The sequence below is a fragment of the Solanum stenotomum genome, chromosome 9 (assembly GCF_019186545.1).
Source record: "Solanum stenotomum isolate F172 chromosome 9, ASM1918654v1, whole genome shotgun sequence".
NCBI lineage: Eukaryota > Viridiplantae > Streptophyta > Magnoliopsida > Solanales > Solanaceae > Solanum > Solanum stenotomum.
The window spans coordinates 33,874,393-33,893,866 of NC_064290.1; the positions used below are offsets into that span (position 1 = coordinate 33,874,393).

At 37.7% G+C, this 19,474-nt stretch overlaps 1 protein-coding gene across 3 annotated transcripts in view; it reads right to left on the reverse strand.

Annotated features, from left to right (window-relative positions):
* LOC125877727 (calcium-transporting ATPase 3, endoplasmic reticulum-type) overlaps positions 1–17,491 on the reverse strand; it is a 77,204-nt gene extending 59,713 nt beyond the window's left edge. For all 3 annotated transcript variants that reach the window (XM_049558949.1, XM_049558950.1, XM_049558952.1), the window contains exons 1-6: positions 17,279–17,491; positions 17,155–17,205; positions 17,043–17,076; positions 15,687–15,704; positions 12,196–12,332; positions 11,083–11,157 (exon numbers count right to left, since the gene is read on the reverse strand). In XM_049558949.1, coding sequence (XP_049414906.1) covers positions 11,083–11,157; positions 12,196–12,332; positions 15,687–15,704; positions 17,043–17,076; positions 17,155–17,205; positions 17,279–17,311 — 348 coding nt within the window. In that variant the 5' untranslated portion in view covers positions 17,312–17,491. The remainder of the gene's footprint in view (positions 1–11,082; positions 11,158–12,195; positions 12,333–15,686; positions 15,705–17,042; positions 17,077–17,154; positions 17,206–17,278) is intronic.
* Between the last annotated feature and the right edge of the window lie 1,983 nt (positions 17,492–19,474).

A 19,474-nucleotide genomic window follows, 5' to 3' on the forward strand; every position in this document is an offset into this window, starting at 1 on the left:
GGTGGAAAAAAACCCATCCTAGCTAAAATAGGCTGGCTATCAATAAAAGATCTGGTAGATCAGAATGGGCTGACCCAAAATGACCAGTCAAATAGATTTGATCAGGATTGGATTCAGATCATGTAACCAGGCAGATTGAAATTCAACCCAACCCATGAGTCATTTTCTGCTATGTCATTCCTCTTCCAGATTTCTCAACCAGACCCTTCTGTTTTGCTCTTCCTATTTATTTATGCTGTTCCAGGAAGCTTGTGCACTCTGTTCTTATTTTTGTCTAACCCAATCTTTTTATATTTGAAAATATTTCATCTACAGGTTAAACTCAGCAATGAGAGAGTTCTCAGAATGCATTGAAGACATGGACCTCATTGATCTGCAATTAAGTGGTGGAAGGTATACCTGGTACAAGGTGATAACCATATCACAGCATCCAGGATAGACAGGATTATGGTCTCCACAGAATGGAATAATCTTTTCACCAACATAAAGCAAACCACTATGCAAAGAGTGTTTTCTGATCATGTTCCTATAGCCTTGTTGTGTGGACATTGGGAACAATCTAAATCCTATTTTAAGTTCGAAAATTGGTGGCTGAACCAAGAAGGATTTGTTGAAAGAATCAAGGTCTGGTGGAATGATTTTGAGTTCTATGGGAAGCCAGATTACATCTTAGCATGCAAACTCAAAGCCCTCAAAGGGAAAATGAAAGAATGGAGCAGATATGAACAAGGTAATCTGAAATTGCAAAAGAACAACCTTCTCAATCAGATGGCTGAGTTAGAATCACATCAGTGCAACAGAATTTTAACTGAGGAGGAGATAGAAAAAAAAGCCACACTTTTCATGGAGTATGAGGGGTGTTTGAAGAATGAGGAAGTGGCCTGGAGACAGAGATCAAGGGCTTTGTGGCTCAAGGAAGGGGATAGGAATACAAAGTTTTTCCACCAAACAGCTAATGCCCACAAGAGATACAACCATATTGATCAACTGGAAGTACAGGGAGAGACTATAACAGAGCCAGACAGAATTAAGGAACAAATTATTTCTTTCTACAAAAAGATGTATATAGAACCTGAAGGTTGGAGACCCTCTGTAAATATCAGCAACCATCCTACCATTACAGAGGGTGAAAATGAAGCATTGCAGGCAGATTTTGAGGAATAAGAAGTACTTGAGTGTTTAAAACTGTGTGATATAGACAAAGCCCTTGGTCCTGATGGATACACCATGGGATTCTTTCTAAAATGTTGGGAGATCATTAAACATGACATTATGGGGGCTCTCCACAATTTTCATTCAATTGGGATGTTTGAAAAGAGCTATAATGCAACATACATAGCACTGATTCCTAAAAAGATAGGAGCAAAGGAACTCAAGGACCGAAAGGTTGAAGAGAGTTGTGGATAAGTTGGTAGACAAACAACAGATGGCTTTTATCAGAGGCAGACAGATAATGGATGCAGTACTTATAGCTAATGAAGCAATTGATTCTAGAGTGTCCCAGAAGAAACCTGGTATACTATGCAAACTTGATATTGAGAAAGCATATGACCATGTGAATTGGGATATCATTCTAAGTATGATGAGACAAATGGGATTTGATAGCAGATGGATCAGTTGGATCAAGTTTTGTATTTCAACTGTTAAGTTTTCAGTACTCGTCAATGGGTCTCCTGAAGGCTTTTTCAGTGCACACAGAGGAATCAGGCAAGGGGATCCCTTATCACCCTTCCTGTTCATCATAGCTATGGAGGGGCTTAACAATATGTTGAAGATAGCCAAGACAACAGGAAGAATACAGGGATTTGAAGACAGTAAGGTTGCTAGGAATAGTATGGAGATCACACACCTACAGTATGCTGATGATACACTAATTTTTTGTGGGGCTGAGGAGGAGCAATTGCTGATTTTGAGACTCATACTAGTCTACTTTGAAGCCATATATGGACTACATATAAACTGGAACAAAAGCCATTTGTATCCAATTAATGTGGTTCCGGATATGGAACACCTCTCACAAACCTTGAGGAGTGACAGGTACTCTGCCATCATACACTTGGGCATGCCTTTGGGGGCAAAGTCTGGAGCCATAGACATTTGGAACCCAATATTGGAGAAATGTGAAAAGAAACTAACCAGATGGAGATCACAGTACCTCTCCTTGGGAGGTAGATTAACTCTGATAAACTCTGTCCTGGATGCTCTCCCTACATATATGCTATCTATCTTCCATATTCCCCAATCAATAGTTCAGAGTTTGGACAAAATTAGAAGAAACTTCTTGTCAAGGAAATAAGGAAAGAAAAGGCTTTCACTTAGTCAAGTGGAAGAACATCATCAGAAGTAAGATGCAAGGTGGATTAGGTATCAAGAATCTCAAAAACCATAGCAAAGCTCTGAAGGTGAAATGGCTATGGAGGTACCATCAGGAGGACCAAGCACTATGGTATAGGGTGATCAACAACAAGTATGAGGAGCTAAATAAATGGGTAACCAAAGAGGTAATACCCCCAATGGAATTATCCTTTGGAAATCCATCAGAATATTTTGGCCTTTTCTCAGTAAACAGTCTACTGTCAAGGTACAAAATGGAAGAAAAACTAGTTTTTGGTTTGATAAATGGTTGAGTGGTATGAGCCTCAAAGATCGTTTTCCTGACATCTTTACATTGGCTCAACACCAACAGAAGACTGTCGCTGAAATGTGGACACAACAAGGCTGGGATCTGATCCTCAGAAGAAATCTGAATGACTGGGAAATTCCCAGAATACTTGAATTGTTTAAGGTTCTGGAGAATTTTCAAGGTATACAAACAGGCGAGGATTATTTATGGTGGCAAGGGCACAACAAAGGTAGTTACAAAGTGAAAGAAGGATACAAACAGATAAGTCCTGGTGGCATTCAAGACTTCAAATGGCCTTGGAAGCAAATCTGAAGGACCAAAGTGCCACACAAAGTGGCATGCTTTACATGGCTACTAGCCAATAAAGCAGTTTTGACATTGGATAATGTGGCCAAGAGAGGAATCTCTCTATGTAACAGATGTTCCTTATGTGGTAAGGCTAATGAGACGGTGAGACATCTCTTCTTACATTGAAACTTTACTGAGCAGCTGTGGTAGATTTTCCTTAATCTCAGAGGCATATCTTGGTGTATGCCTAGCAAGATTGATGAGACTCTATTCAGTTGGGAGATGGCTGGAGTTGGGGCTACAAACAGAGAAAGATGGAGGATGATCCCTGCTAGTATTTGCTGGACTATATGGAGGGAGAGAAACGAGAGATGTTTTGAGAATAGGAACAACAACTTGCAGGAAGTAAAGCTTAAGTGTGTTTTGTTGTTCTGCTTTTGGTGTACAAATGTCTACTCCAATGAAACTGAGTCAATCATAGATGTTTTAGGATCCATTTAGATTTGGTTCAATTTTTGGATAGATTATACTTCCTTTCTGCTTTTGTAAATATGGTTTTTCAGTACTACCTAAGTACTAAATGAAATACAAATGTTACCAGTTTCAAAAAAATAATATTTCATCTATTATAAAAAAGAATGGTGTTTGATATTATAACTTAACAGAATATTCCAAATTTTCAATCAACAAATTATATTATCAAGAACTATTGAGGTGAAGCTAAACTAATATCATTGTTTTGTTTCAAATTATCTGCTATTGTAAATACGGCTCATTCTTCTTTGCTAAGAAATAAACATTTGTGGTCTAACTTCATCATATGAAGATCAAGCCACCATCAATGGAATAATCACAAATTCCAACAACATAATTTACGAACTAAATGACCCTGGGATTATCTTACCAGCTCTTACAAATATAAACCTTAACCTGGTTGACCAGGAAACTGCAAAGAATTTGACTTCTGCAGCCTGAGCAGCCTAAGAATGGTGTGAGAAATATTTGAGAAGAATATTATTGAATTGTGTCTCTACATTAATACATTGAGACTCTATTTATAGACACTACATAAGACTCCTTTTCCAACAAGGACACTACAAAAAAATCTTTTTCTAAGTAGGATTCTATATACTATTTTTATTCATATTCCTATTCTAAGTAGAATTGTATATATTAATCTTGTTTCTATTCTCATTCTAACATTCCCCATTAAGCTGGTGCATACAAGTCGTATGTACCTAGCTTGTTACAAATGTAATTAATACGAGGACTGATGCAGGGCTTAGTGAGATATTTGCAAGTTGATCACTCGAATTAACAAAATTGACTGTCAATCTCAATGTGCTTAGTCACAAAATTGGCAATCAATCTCAATATGTTTAGTCTTCTCATGAAATACTGGATTTAGTGCATAATATCGATAAAACACAAAGTGATAAATTCTTGAATTACAAAGTTAAACTTCCCAAACCAAGCTTGAAAAAATTGTTTTAGACCATAGTGACTTACAAAATCGACATACAAAGCTACTAAACTCCCCCTAGCAACAAAATTAGGTGGTTGCTCCATATAGACTTATTCACAATGCAGCGGTCGCCGGAAAGTGCTCAAAAATCTGGTATAAAATATATGGATCATCTTGGAATCAATGGATGAGTTGATATTAAACAAGAAAATCATTGAAAACTGGCCGAAACATGCTCACGCGTCAGAGTATTAGATTTGATGGCTAAAAAATCTGAGAAATAAAATTATATGGGTAGGGTCGGAATGATGGCATGACCCTAGTGAGAAAGAAAATTATGTGGGTAGGTTCCATACTGACGACACAACCCTACTGAAAAAGAAAAATTATATGGATAGGGTCAGAATGATGCCACAACCCTACGCAAATCAGATTTGAGTAGTCGCCGAAAAGAAGCATGGAACTACACAAATCAAATCTAAGTAGTCACCGAAAAGACACACAGTGCTATGCAACTCAGATATGAGAAAGTAGCTTGGTTTCATGATACTACGCAAACTAATTATGAGAAGTAGTCCAAAGAGATGCACAATGCTACGCAAATCAGAAATGAAGTAGTCACTGAAAAGGTGGCAAGGTGCTACACATATTAGATATGTGAAAGTAGTCAGCGGAAGGATGGCACGGTGCTACACAAATACGTTATGAGAAAGTAGTCACTCGAAAGAATGCACAATGCTACACAAACACTGACGGATATGGGGGTTGACACAAAGCAGCCCTAGAAAGTCATCGAAAATTGATGCACTATGACCTGTCTGACTGAGTTTTTTTTTTTTTTATAACCGAGAAATCCGTCTGTGACCCGCCCTTTGGACCAATCACGGCCTTCTAAACTCTCCACTTAAATACCCGGCTCTCTACCCTTCTCCACTTAAATACCCGGCTTTGCTTTGCATGGTGTGGGGCTTGAACCTGCGACCTAAGCCACAAATCCTCCACCTTTTGCCACTTGAGCTAGGCCTTGGGGGCGTCTGACTGAGTTTTCTTCCCTTGAATATAGGGTTCATGCATATAACATTGGCCCCACTTTTTTTAACATAATCATTGGCCAAACGGACGGCATATATGGGTAATAGCCACATGCTGGGAACGAAAGCTCTTTGATTCTCTACCAAGTACCAAGATTGTAGAGGCTCTGATACTATGTGAAAAATATTTGAGAAGAATACTATTGAATTGTGTCTATTATTACATTGAGACCCTATTTATAGACACTACATTAGACTCCTTTTCTAACTAGGACACTACAATACAATACTTTTATAAGTAGGATTCTATAAACTATTTCTACTCCTATTCCTATTCTAAGTAAGGATTGTATATATTATATCTTGTATCTATTCTTATTCTAACAAATGGCAGAGCAATAATAGTGTAAAATAATAGGAAAGAAAAAGTTGGGGTCATGTTGGGTGGGTTGGGTTAACCAGATAAATTACACATTTTGACCCAAGTAAATTTTGGGTTTTGGTTATGAAACATTTATTAGTTTTTTTCCCTAGGTGGATTCTAGAGATCCCTTTTGGGTGTCTAGAGCCCCTTTTCCTGTGGTTCTCTGCCATCGGAATCTCTTCCCTTTCTTGCCTTTGTTTTTAGGTAGCATTTAGAACATGGAGAACAGGTTGTATTTCAGACAGTGGGGAAATCTTATGATCTTACAGAGTCAATATCTGCTTCAGAGAGATGGTTTGAGTTGGTGGAGAGTAGCAGGCTGTTTACCAGGCATATGATATTGAGTAGGGGATCTTTACTTTGGTTATGCAAAAGATTAAGGGAAGCTTCTGAAAGCACGGGGAAAAACTTCAAAACATGGACATGCAGAGACATTTCAACATATATTTATTGCTCCCTGAAGTTCAATAAGTATGGGCGATTTATTTCTGTTATTACAGTGAATGGGCAGAGTAGATCAGTAATTATTATTCCAGAAAATACATTTAATGAGGGATGGGGGAGTCTGGTGACAACAGTGGAAAACTTCATCGAGAGAAAAGTAGAGAAGAAAGGGGAATTTATTACAAAAAGGGAATTAAATCTCAATACAATCGCTGGGAAGGGGAATTACAAGGAGCTCTGCACAATAGTAAATGGAGCAAGAGAGAAATGAATGTAGCCAGTGAGAATTCAATGCTGACGGTGTCTTCAGATGTAGATGACAGCAACCCGTTACGAAGATGTCTCGTTGGCAGGTTTTGTGGAGAAGGAGATATGCCAATTCGAAATGAAGTGCGCAGATGGGCCCAACAAACGTGGAAAGGAGCTCATAATGTTCAGGTGTACGACATGAGTGGCTTCCTCTTCCTCTTTGAATTTCAGACCAGAAGAGTGGCTGAACATGTTATCATGGGTGAATGGAAGAGACAAGGTCTGACTTTGAAGCTGGAATGGTGGTCTCCAACAGTAGGAGCCTTCCCAGATGAAAAAAGGTTTGATTGGTTTTGGATTAGGGTTTTAGGGCTACCATTGCAGCTCTGGAACAACAAGGTGATGGAAAAGATAGGTGATGAATGTGGGGGGTGGCAAGAAACTGAAGAGGAGACAGAAATCAAAAATCATCTGAGATGGGCAAGAATCAGAGTTAGAGGACCAAGGGAGAAGATCCCCACGAAGATTGAGATCGTCGATAATGGTTTGATATACTCACTGCCAGTATGGGTGGAGTCGCCAGCGACATATAGATTGATGGAGGTGGAGAAGAGAGCAGATCGAGGTGATAGTGACATACCGCTTGATGGTACAAAAGACAGACCTATGCTGCTAGAAGACAGAAATAGAGTGTTAGAAAGAGGAAAAGGTCCGGCAACAAAGAAAACAACAGATATCGAGGTTTACAAGGAAGGGGTACAAGAAAAGGACAACAGTCACATGGCTAGTGGAGGTGGGCCCCCTGAGCACACTTTAAATCTGAATAAAACACAAGCCCATCTCACACAACAATTGGGCCTTTCTAGCAAGCCCAAAACTGTTATGTTCACTGAGCCTTTTTCTGATTTCATCAACTCAAATTGGGGAGAAGCAAAACATCCTTTTAAGCACTCTATAATGGATTGGGAACTGGGAAAACACATGTAAATGGAAGAAGGAGACCCAAAAACCAGAGAATCGAGGAGGCTCAGGCAGAGGACATGACTCAAGAAGAAGATAGCATAGCTTTTGAAGGGGAGACAAATAGTTACTGTATGAGCGGGGCAGATTCTTCCTTTCTAGAAAGTTTTGAGAATCAGCTGGTCACTTACAATGAACCAGAACCATTGAGCATCGAAGAAAATCTCACGGACGAGATGATAGAGACAAGGGCTACAATCTGGGTACACCTTAATGTGATCAAATTAGGGCAAGCCTTTGGAGCAGCTATCAAGGGATGTGAAAAAGAGGCTTATGCTTTGTGCATGAAGCTGGATCAAAAGAGATATTTGGAGAGACACACAGGAAAGGGTAAATCCTCAAATAGCAACAATAACACAATTCCAAAAGAGCTCATGAATTTAATGTTCGATATGAAATTCAAGGATGGCGAACCTAGAATAAGTGGGAGGAGACTAACCATTATGCATAGATGAGGATAAAGATCGTGTCTTGGAATGTGAGGGGACTTAATGACGAAAGAAAGAGGGGGGTGGTAAGGAATTTGTTTAATCAATGGAGTGCAGATGTGTATATTTTGGTAGAAACAAAGTTGGGGGGAAATATAGATAGACTCATACATAGTATCTGGGACAATAGATGGGTGGGAGAGATACATTTAGAGGCAGATGATAGCCGGGGGGAATAATTTTTTTATGGGACAGGAGAGTTTAGAAAGGGGAAATGGTAGAACATGGCAACCAAAGCATTAAAACTGTCAAGTTCTCTGTTTTGGTGAATGGTGAACCTGTAGGTTTATTTGGTTTTGAAAGGGGTCTTAGACAAGGTGACCCTCTGTCTCCTTTCCTGTTTATACTAGCAATGGAGGGATTTGATAGCATGATGAGGATAGCATTACAAAATAGATGGATTAAAGGGTTTGAGATAGGAAATAGAAGAGTATGTCACCTACAGTATGTGTCATAGTATGCAGATGAGATAGTGATATTTTGTGAACCAAAGGTTGAACAAATAGGTTACATCAGAATGATTTTGACTATTTTTGAAGCTTCTTCTGGCTTGAAAGTTAATTGGGGAAAAACCAGTTTGTTCCCAATAAAAGAGGTGCCAAATATCCAAAATATTGCAATCATTTTAGGGTGCAAAGTTGAAAATATGCGAACTACATACCTTGGTATGCCTCTGGGCAGTGAACACAAGGCAGGGGAAATTTGGGATGGAATATTAGAGAAAATTGAAAACAGATTGGCTAGGTGGAAGGCACAGTGTATATCACTAGGAGGGAGGCTCATCCTTATCAACTCTGTACTTGATGCATTTCCTACGTATGTAATGTCTCTATTTCCCATACCTCCCAAAGTTATGAAAAAGCTGGACAGACTTAGAAGGGATTTTCTGTGGCATGGCTGTAAAGAGGGCAAAGGATATAAACTAGTCAATTGGCAGACAACAATGCACAGTAGAGAACAAGGTGGCTTGGGCATCAGAAATCTAAGAGCACAGCACAATAGTTTATTGATGAAAGAACAATAGTTTATTGATGAAATGGCTCTGGAGATACAATGTGGAGGATCATGCATTATGGAGGGAGGTAATTAGACACAAGTTTGGTGAACTCAACCCATGGTGTACCAATGTGAGCACTGATACCTATGGAGTTGGAGTCTGGAAGACCATTAGAGCTCTATGGCCCAAACTGGAAGGGAACTTGCAGAAGAGAGTTGGAGATGGGAAAAGAATAAAATTCTGGAAGGATGCTTGGAAGGAGCAAAGTCCATTAATGGAGATTTTTCCAGACCTGTTTATTCTAAGCAACAACCCAGATGGCACCATTTATGATATGTGGAGTGCACAGGGATGGAACTTATTCTTCAGGAGATTGCTAAATGACTGGGAGATCGATAGAGTAGTCGATTTGCTAAATAGGATTGATGATTTCAATGGCACTACTGCTGAACCAAATACATTAAGATGGAAGCACAATATTGATGGGCAATTCTCTGTTAAAAGGGTTTATAAAATGGAAGAAAGGGTACAGAGTAGAGGGCAACCAAAAATATGGAGAAACTTATGGAATAGTCCATCCCCAACCAAGGTAAAATGCTTTACTTGGTTGGTGGTTAAAAAAGCATGCCTGACACAAGAAGTTTTGAAGAAAAAAGGGGCCATCATAGTTTCCAGGTGCTTCTTATGCAATGAGACAAATGAAACAAACAGTCATCTATTTTTGCACTGCACTTTTACAGCACAACTTTGGTCTCTATTTCTCAACATAACAAAGACAAGCTGGACTATGCTGGCATACTGCAGATTTGCTTAGTTGCTGGATGAAAAGAGGAGGCAGCAAAAGTCAAAAGAAGTGGTGGAGTCCCACAATGCATTTGGAGAGAGAGAAATGGGAGGTGTTATGAAGATAGATCCAATTCCATCCAGAAAGTTAAATGGAATTGTATAATATCTTTCTACTTTTGGTGTAAAGAAATAGGTTTAGAGGATATAGATCAGTTTGTAGATTTATTAAGATCTCTGTAAGTATCTTGTTTTCTAGTTGCTGTTTTTTTTTTATCTAACACTTTTTGATGGTGTCCAGCATGTCCTTGATGCTGAGGAATACACATTTACCAGTTTCAGAAAAAAAAAACATTTATTAGCTTGACCCATTTTGACCCGCCCAAAATTAAACCATCCCGCTCATTTGCACATCTACGTGACAGCATAAGAAATTACTAAATCTTAGTTTGCACCTTTTTTTTCTTTTTTCTTCTTTGTTTAAATTAGGTGATCTCTAGTCAAGCAGCTCCAACTCAAAGTCAGTCTTAGATGAAACATCTGCTAGTAAAGCAGCTCCAACTCAGAGTCGATCTTAGTTTGGAGCTCCATTGGTGTTTTCCAGTGGTTTAACTGCATAGTTTCGCCAACAAGTGGAGGTGATAATAATGGCCCATTGGTAATGTTTAAATGAAGAAGAGACTCTGGTACGTTGAAATGAAGAAGAAAGAACAAAAAAATGAATAAAAGAAGAAACAAAAAAAAAGTAAAGAAAAAGTAGAAAGGTAAACAATAAAAGATTGTATTATGGCATCATGTGTAATTAGTGTATGATGTCCAATCTAAAAGTGACACCTGTTAATTAAATTTATTTTAAGCACCTTTTTGCCCTCACGATCTTCCAGAAAATTAAATATACTTGCTCTTCCATGTCATCGCCATAAAGTTGAGTGTAAATGACTTTTGCAACAAGTCCAAGGGAAACTTGTGCATTTTTTCCATTATAATACAATGTTAAGCACATGGAATAAAACAACAACATACCCAGTGAAATCCCAAAAAGTGAGATTAAGCACATAGAAGAAGAGTTTCTAAATTCATTTATACATCCTCTAGTGGGAAATGACCCGAAGAAGAAAATAAAGCCAGGATATACAAGAAAGGGGACACATGTGATCAAGAAGATAAGAACTCAACCTACTAAACAGAGACAGAAATCAAAAGAATAACCTGAAAATTAGGACGCTAGCACAGCAATGTCATTATTTCTACACTCAACTGAATATCATACCTCAAGAGCCTTTTCAGCATTTGTTTCTGTGATCACCCCGACCGCTGCATTTGCAGCCAATATCATCAAGATAACCTGTAAACATAACTTGTGATTATGGTAAAACAAGGAGGAATACATAAATGTTATGAATTTTGTTCTTCAGCAGTACCACCAGAAGACTTTTCTTGGCACTTTGTAGCATACTTTCTTTCAATAAATATGGAGATCATGTTCACTGTATTATAATGAATTATTACTTCAGAATTATTTTTGCCAAGCCGGCTCTTCCTATTCATATTTTTCCGTGCTGTTATTATATAATCAAAACATGACCAATTCATACTACAAGCAAAACAGTACATCAAGCGCTAAAATCACAAAGGAAACAATGATGAAAAAGTTTAGATTACAATGTTCATAAGTAGCTTATGTCTTATAATAGAGTAAGGGGTCAAAAATACCCCTCTAACCAACCCTCATTAAATACTCTGGCACTATAATAACTGTTCTGGATTGCCCTGTGACGGCAATAACTGAAATACAGTGACCAAAGATGTAGAATTTCATGAAACAGAAAAGAGATGTAGACTTGTCTCTGCTTTTCCATGTCTGGTAGACTCTCCCCTAAACAAGGGAAGCCTTTCTGATTCTCCGAGATTCCCAGAAAAGAGCCTCAATGTGCAACCTTGAGCTCTCAACCCACTTGAACTATATTTCTCTTTTGGACAACGTCTCTGTGATGTCAAAAAACTACCCCCCCCCCCCCGGATCTAAAATAACTATGATCATCCATGGTAGATAAAAGGCTTTAAAGAAAAAAAAAATGAAAATGGCTGCTCCTGCAATCAAATACCACCAGAGAGGGGTAACCAGAAGTCCGTACTCCTTAAGGGACCCTAGCTGATCTCCTTGAGAAAACAAGGCCTGGGAGCAGAACTGAAAGTATTTTTTAGTAAGAGAGATATGTGGGTCATATTGTTATTTAATCATTAGACATTTATGTTTGGTAAAGGAATTTGGTAAAAGAAAAATTCCCCCGAATTATACTCCCACTCCATCCCCTAATGGCAGTAAGAAAGAGAAGTCAAGTTTGCCTAATGGCAGTAAGAAAGAGAAGTCAAGTTTGCTTACCGAAGGTTCAATGAAGGCTGATAATACCGTTTCTCCATTAGCAAGTGCCAAAAAAAAGGAAATAAAAGCAGCTGCAATTAGAATCTTAACAAGCAAATCGTTAAATTGCTTCAGCACCAACTTCCAGAAAGGAGTGCCTGCAATAGATAATAATAATAATAATATTAATATTACGTATCAAAAGATAATTGTCCCAATTAATAAGCACAATGCTTAAAATTTATTCAACTGAATTGAATTGTTGAAACCAGCAATAGCTTGGTTCAGTCAATAAGTAATGGTGTGGGTCATGAAACACCAGGATTCAGCTGAAGCCCCTGACCTAATAGATTCAGATAGGTATTCATATTTTACACATATGCTGGAACATGGAGAGAGGTTTGGCAACAATGTAAGGAGAGGAAGTTTGAAGAAGTCTAGGCGCTTCTTTTATTTCCCTGATCTCAAAGAAAAGTGGGTCTTTGGAATTACAGGTCTTTAGACCAATCAGCTTGTTAGTATGTATAAGAGACTGAAAGGGATGAATTATGCCCAGCTTCATTATTCACAGAATGCTTTATAGCAGGAAAGAAAATCTCCAATTAGGTTCCCATTGCAAATGAGTACCTAGACTAAACAAAGAGAAGGAAATCGAGGGATCATTTAGCAAACAGGACATTAATGAAGCCCTTTTATGCCGAGCTCCATCATTCAAAAAATAATTTTATCAGGAGAGGCGAATCTCAAGTAAGTCCTGATTGCTAATTTGTGCCTAGATTGAACACAAAGAGGAGAAAATCGGGGAATCATTTAAAACAAGACATAGAAAATCCCTACGACCCCATTAAGTTGGAATCTCCTCATCTCAGTTCTAGAGAAAATGAAGTGTGAAAGTAGAGAAAGAGGACTTAATGCACAAATGAAGTCCTCAGTCTTGTTACATGGCCAGGGTGGAGGCTTCTTTCAATCTTCTTGAGGCCTTGGACAAGATGATCCATTTTCACCCTTATTATAATTGTGATGGATAATCTTAGGCCTCATTTGTTTGCACTTAATGGAGGTCTAAATTTGAATGGTGACATTAGATTATTAACTGTGATTGTTTTTTCTACTTAAGAATCTCTTAATGGGTCAGAAAGGGTCAGAATGAATCAGATCTACAACAGTCTTAATCTCATTCAGATTCTTTTAAATACAGACTTCTATTAAAGTTCATTCCATATATTTTCTTTTGCAAAAAATTCATGCCTCTCTCTTTCTCCAACCATCAACTATCCAAGCTCTTGCCCCTTTTAATTTTTAACAACATTTAATTCTTGATCATATTGCTTGGTCATCAATAATTGATAAAAATTATTTGCAAAAATTAGTAAAAGATGATGAGAATTTTCTTTTAATAACTTCTAACAATTATTTTTGTTAATATAACTTTGTTATGTACAGAAGATAGTTTCACTTTATTTTTAAAAAATTTAAGATATATATTTATATCTTCGAAAATTTTAACTATTATTAAATAATAATTTTATTTTTTCTCAACTAATGTTTTTTTAATATTTTGTTGATATAATGTTTAACTACAATTTTATTTTAAGTATAGTATTTATTGTGTTTACATATTGATAAACTATTTATATTCAGAAGTTTAAAACAACCGGTCTTAATCATTCAGTGTTCAGATCTAAAAACAGGATCTTGATCATTTAGATGTGCATTTAGCTTCAGATGTTTTAATCTAAATGAAAACAAATGAGGTCTTAGTAGAACTAAGGATGAAAGAATGGGGTGGATAACTAGCTTCACTGTAAGAAGGATCCATGACAGTAAGTGAGATTTCCAGCATCCACTTTGCAGATGACACATTGTTTTCGCGTGAATACAAGGATGATCAGATAAAAGATATTAGAGTAGTCTTATTGGCCTTTGAAGTAGCATGTTGATTGCATGTCAATTTTTGAAAAAAGTAGCTTTTCTTCTAGGAGGAACATCACAATATCGTGCGCAGTCAAGGCTCTTTTGAGGCTTGCTTAAGCCTTTTAGCTCAGAAAAGCTCACCAAGGGTGCTTTGTGTCGCTTAAGATGCACTTCAGTGTAGGCAGGGCAAACTAAGGCATGTGCCTCATTGCCCATGAGTTCTATCTTTGAATAAAGAGGCACCAACCAATAAAGATTGGTACATTATCAACATCAGGCATACCACTAGGAGCAAAGCATAAAAGTGAAGTGTAGGGTGTAGAGTGGTATAACTTTTGAAAGAATCTTAACCACCTGAAAGATGTGTTACCTATCCTCCAAGAATGACCGACTTAGATAAACATGGAGTTGAGTACCATCTTAGACCTGTTTATTTCTCACATAATTATACGGGACATTTTCTGGAATAGAAAGAAAGTAAAAGGGGAAAAGTGTGTCATGCAAAGTGGAAAAATCTGTGACCACAATAGGAAGGGGGAAGGGCATCGGACACCTAAAACACCACAATATAAAGTTGTCTTGGGAAGTGGGTATGGGGATTTTGCAATGGCAAAAGAAAAGCTTAATTGAAACTAAATGATCAGAATGAAAGGGAGTTAGCCCCTAAACCAGCAAGGCAATAACCACATTTTGAGGAGTGAACCTATGGAAACACATGAATCAAAGACGGATTTAAAAAAAATAAAAAATTAAACCAAGGATGGGAGAAACTTTCCAAAATACATCTTTAAAGTAGGGGTCCTATGTGGTTTGCGAGCTATTGCATAGGAGCGGGGGTTTTACCCTGTGCGCACCCAAAGGGTAGCGGCTGCGGGTTTCCCTTGTCATCAAAAAAAAAAAAAAAGTAGGGGTGGCAACTTGCAAGAGAGATGGATTTTGATCTGATGTTTGGATTTTGGACACTTGTCAGTCAAGAGAGATTTCTAGATCTATACAGATTTCAAGAGAATCCTGAGGCCATGATGGCTCAGAATTGTAAAAACAACCGAGCTCAGTGTAGCAACGTTAAGTTCAGAGGAAAATGCAATTATTAGGACTGGACAAGAAAAATAAATGCTTACTTTACTCAAATCATTCTGCATTTTATCATCACCAAAATGAAATAATATAAAAGAGAAAGGTATGCATTGTATCATCATCAAATAAAATAATATTGTTATTTATTTGACTTTCTTGAATATTTGGGGTGCATACAGCATATAACATAATTGTGTAGACTGAAGAGTAATAACGAATATGGTTAATTCTTATCTTGTGTACCATATGCTCCTCTAGAAAAAGCTCTTGCAATACAATATCAGTCGAGCAAGAGCTTTCACTGTTTTTCCTATCTTTGTCACAATTGCTAATAAAACATGACTCCATCAGAAGTCCAGGCTTTTTACTATAGCAATAAAATAAAACACAAGAATAAAATCTCCTTAACTAAAGCGAAGCTGGCTTACTGATTATGCATGTCTATTTCTACCCTATTTTAGATGCAACCTAATTATATGTGTCTGATAGAGAGTGGGAGAGGGAAAGGAAAGAGAACTTACTTTTTTCTTGAGGCAACACTGAGAAAATTCATGAAACATGCAACCAAAGAGAAAATTGATCAGAGAAGACAAAATCAGGCAAATGACAAGCATATAGAGTAACACATAACAAAACACATGCATAATTATTTAAAAATTATGACATATTAATCTGATTCCAGTACTACTTTGTGTTGAAGATAAATCTTACCACAACAGATACCAATTAGAAAGAAAAAACATTTTTATTAGTATGAAATTAAAAAAAAAAATTATGGCGTCAGAGACAGAGAATAAAATTGAGTGATTCTTTAGGCGTATCCAGTGGCCTCTCCTCAAATAAACAACGCATCACCCTGGCCATTAGAACATTATTCTGTTCATGACAATCCAGTATCATAAGGCCGTGCAAAACATGTCCTCACAGTCTCAAAGAATACTGCTTAGTGGTCAACAAAGTAGACACAAAACATGGAACACCACTGTTCAAATCCAATATAGACAAAAACACTCTAAGCAATCACTTCCAATCTACCTAAAGTTTGATAACAGAATTATCCATACGATTACAGGTAGGATTGCAGGCACCAGGTGGAATAGTTGAGATGTAAGTTGATGCAGACACCATTGTTATCATACCAATTATAGTTGAGATGCAAGCTAATAGTATAACTATAACATTCTGTAGCTTCATAACTCTTGGGTCCACAAACTTGATTATATTCTCACAACCATACCGGTTATGACAACCAACATTTACTAGTTGCTCCATCAACTCATCAACTTCTATCCATTGTTAGCTAAAATTACAACACAATTGGAAGATAGCAGCTATCTAAGCATCATAACAACATTTGGAACCGAAATTTCTTGGACATAGGATGATCTCATAATCTTGCAAGAATTTTGGTAAAATTTACTAAACTAGAAGATCCTGACTCTATGAATCTTTTGTTCTTCTCAAAATAACCTGGCCAAAAGAAACCTCACCAACCTTAGGGACCAAAGATAGGAATGTCAACTCCCACTAGCCCAATGTACAGTGAAATTAAATCGTGTACATGCCTAAATTGTTCCGCTTACTGAATTTAAGGGCACAAAGTAGTCAACTTGCATGCATTTTTTTCCTGGTTTGTTCCTGTAACCTCAAACTTCTCAAAATTCATGAACAAATGGAGATACAAGATGGCAATACAACATGGAGCCTAGGCAATTAAGTTTGTGATATTATAGGTACTACAACTTATATTTTTTTACAGTAAAATAAGCAAATATTTTCAAGATGCAGACATGCACATGAGCTATGTCGTTCAGTCATTTGAAAATGTCACCGTCGTAAGAACATAACACATGAGAAGTAAGGGAAACAATGATTACCATTTTTGCCATATGAGTGTGCATGTTGTGTAACCTGGGAAACAAAAGAAAAAAAAGAATTAGGGGTATTGAATTGGATCCTTCCCAACTAGTTTGGCTGCTGAAACTGCACCTGTAAATCCGTAAGACCTTTAGTTGGATCCACGGCAAAGAATTCAAGAACCTGGAAATGGAATTGCAGCATTGTCATACAAGGCATATTCTTGTTTAACCAGAAACGGGAGAATTTAGGATACCTCTGAAACAGATCGGGCGTAAGCGTCCTCCATTGAAGGAGGTCAGGTCAGGTCAGGTCAGGTCAGTTTCTTCTGAAATTGAACAGTGTCTTTTGACTCTCAGTTGATGATCTTGTGCAACTGGTGCCTGCTGGGATGATCTTCGGCAACTCTAGTAAAGCGAGATCTGATAAAAGTTACTGCTTTCTTCGCACACACACAAAACGTTATTATATTGTTATAATTAGGAGAGTTCTTACACATCATCACTTATCTAGTCTAGTCTAGGGTTTATATGCATGGGTGCATTTCATAAAAATTGATTAATTTTTCTTCATAATTTTATTCCCTATTTATATTTTTCATCTAGAGGCTATTCGATGATAATAATAATTATTATTATTATATAACCTTTTATGTATTTACAAATAAGTTACTCTCTAAAGAAAATTCTAGGTTAAAATATTTCAAACTTTTCCCGAAACAGTCTTTTCAAAGAAACTTTTCATGATTCTAGGATCTTCATATTAACCTCCTTCTTATTTAAGTTTTCAACATGGGAAAAAATTTGTACCAAGTGGCACTTATGTGATGTGTTGACATAGTGTGTCATCACTCTCTCTCCCACTTGATGTTGTGGCGATCACGGCGCATTACTATTTTGTGAACTTTCAAATCTTATCTTTGTATTGCCTCAAGTCTTAGTTTTTCTCTCATGTGGCCTCCTCTAGTGATTGTCGCTTCTAGTGGACAAGAAATGTGGCGGTGATGAGGAAAAAATATCGTGATTAATGCTCTTTAGACCTAATTATATTGCCATGAATATACCTAAAGTTTCACATAAGGTAGTCGTTATGTTGCATGAAAAATCAAACATTATGTGGAAAGCTTCTCAGCTCATACATCTCATCATATAGGAAAACTTGCAATACGAAAAACTTATCAATAACAAATCGAACATAAAGAAACTGAACAGGGTAATTTTCGAACAATGTGAAATCAAGCAAGAGTGCACAATTGGAGTATTGGATATAAGGCACATATTAATAAGGTTGTCAGTATTGGAGCCAAATGATTAAACAATTTCTGATAAATTAATCCCCAAATCCTTCCAACTCAAGACACTTCTCCCTAAATCTTCAAGTACAAGTTATTATCACTAGTAAGAAAGTTCTTCAGTACAAAAATATTCAGAAAAGTGAAAAGTAGTTTTCTCTCTCCACAAAGGACTATTTATACTTTTTCTAAAAAACTTAATAAAAATGCCCTTTAAACCAATTCGATGACCTTAGTTGTGATAGGCGATGCACCGAATTGCTCCCTTCATCGCCAAATCAACTTCTCAAAGTTAGTTTTGGTCTTTAGGTCCCTGTTACTTTCGGCGAGCTTGATGGAGTTCATTGAGTAGTTTCGGCGATGCATCTTCTCATCGCCGACCTAACATGAATCCTTAGGATCTAAGAACTTTCATTTTCGATGGGCTTAGCTTCACTTGACGACGCCGAAGTGACTTATGCGAGCTAAAGTTTTGCCTATTTCCTTATTTTTCCAAGTTTTTGGCTTCTTTTGCTTTCATTTGTCTTCATTTTGTCTTTAAGATCTCATAGCTGAGCTCGCTGAGTGATGTTGGCGATTCACCGAATGGCCCTGCACATCGCCAATCTGCCATTTTTATGGAGATTTTTTTAGGCTAGTCCTTTCGGCGAGCTCGATCTGGCTAGCCAAAGTGACTCGGCGATTCACTGATATGTTCGGCGAGTTTATCTACAACATGAATTCTGAAATTCTTTTAACTCTTTTTGATGTGTTTTGCAGATATGGCTAGGACCAATTGGGACGAAAGTGGAATACCGCCCCGCAAACGAGCACGGGGCATCGTAATCAATGAGGGAGCTACTACTTCCTCCAAAAAAGGTAAAGAAACACCTCTGAAGGGAGGCAAGGGAAAGGGCAAAGCGCCCGTAGCTAAGAGACAGGATCATAACTCTGGCAATGATGGGGATTTTGTGAATTCTCAGGCCTCATTCTCCGATTTAGAGGATGACCAACCACTTCAGACCCGCGCGAGCTGAGATTCGTGCCAAAGTTCGTCAAGATTCGTCTAGAATCCCGGAGTCTACCCCCTTGCTGTTGATACAGTGCAAGCTCCGGCACAGACGGTGGTTCCAACACCACCAGTTCAGGGTCCTCCTCCCCGGCTACTCAACAGGCTAAAGG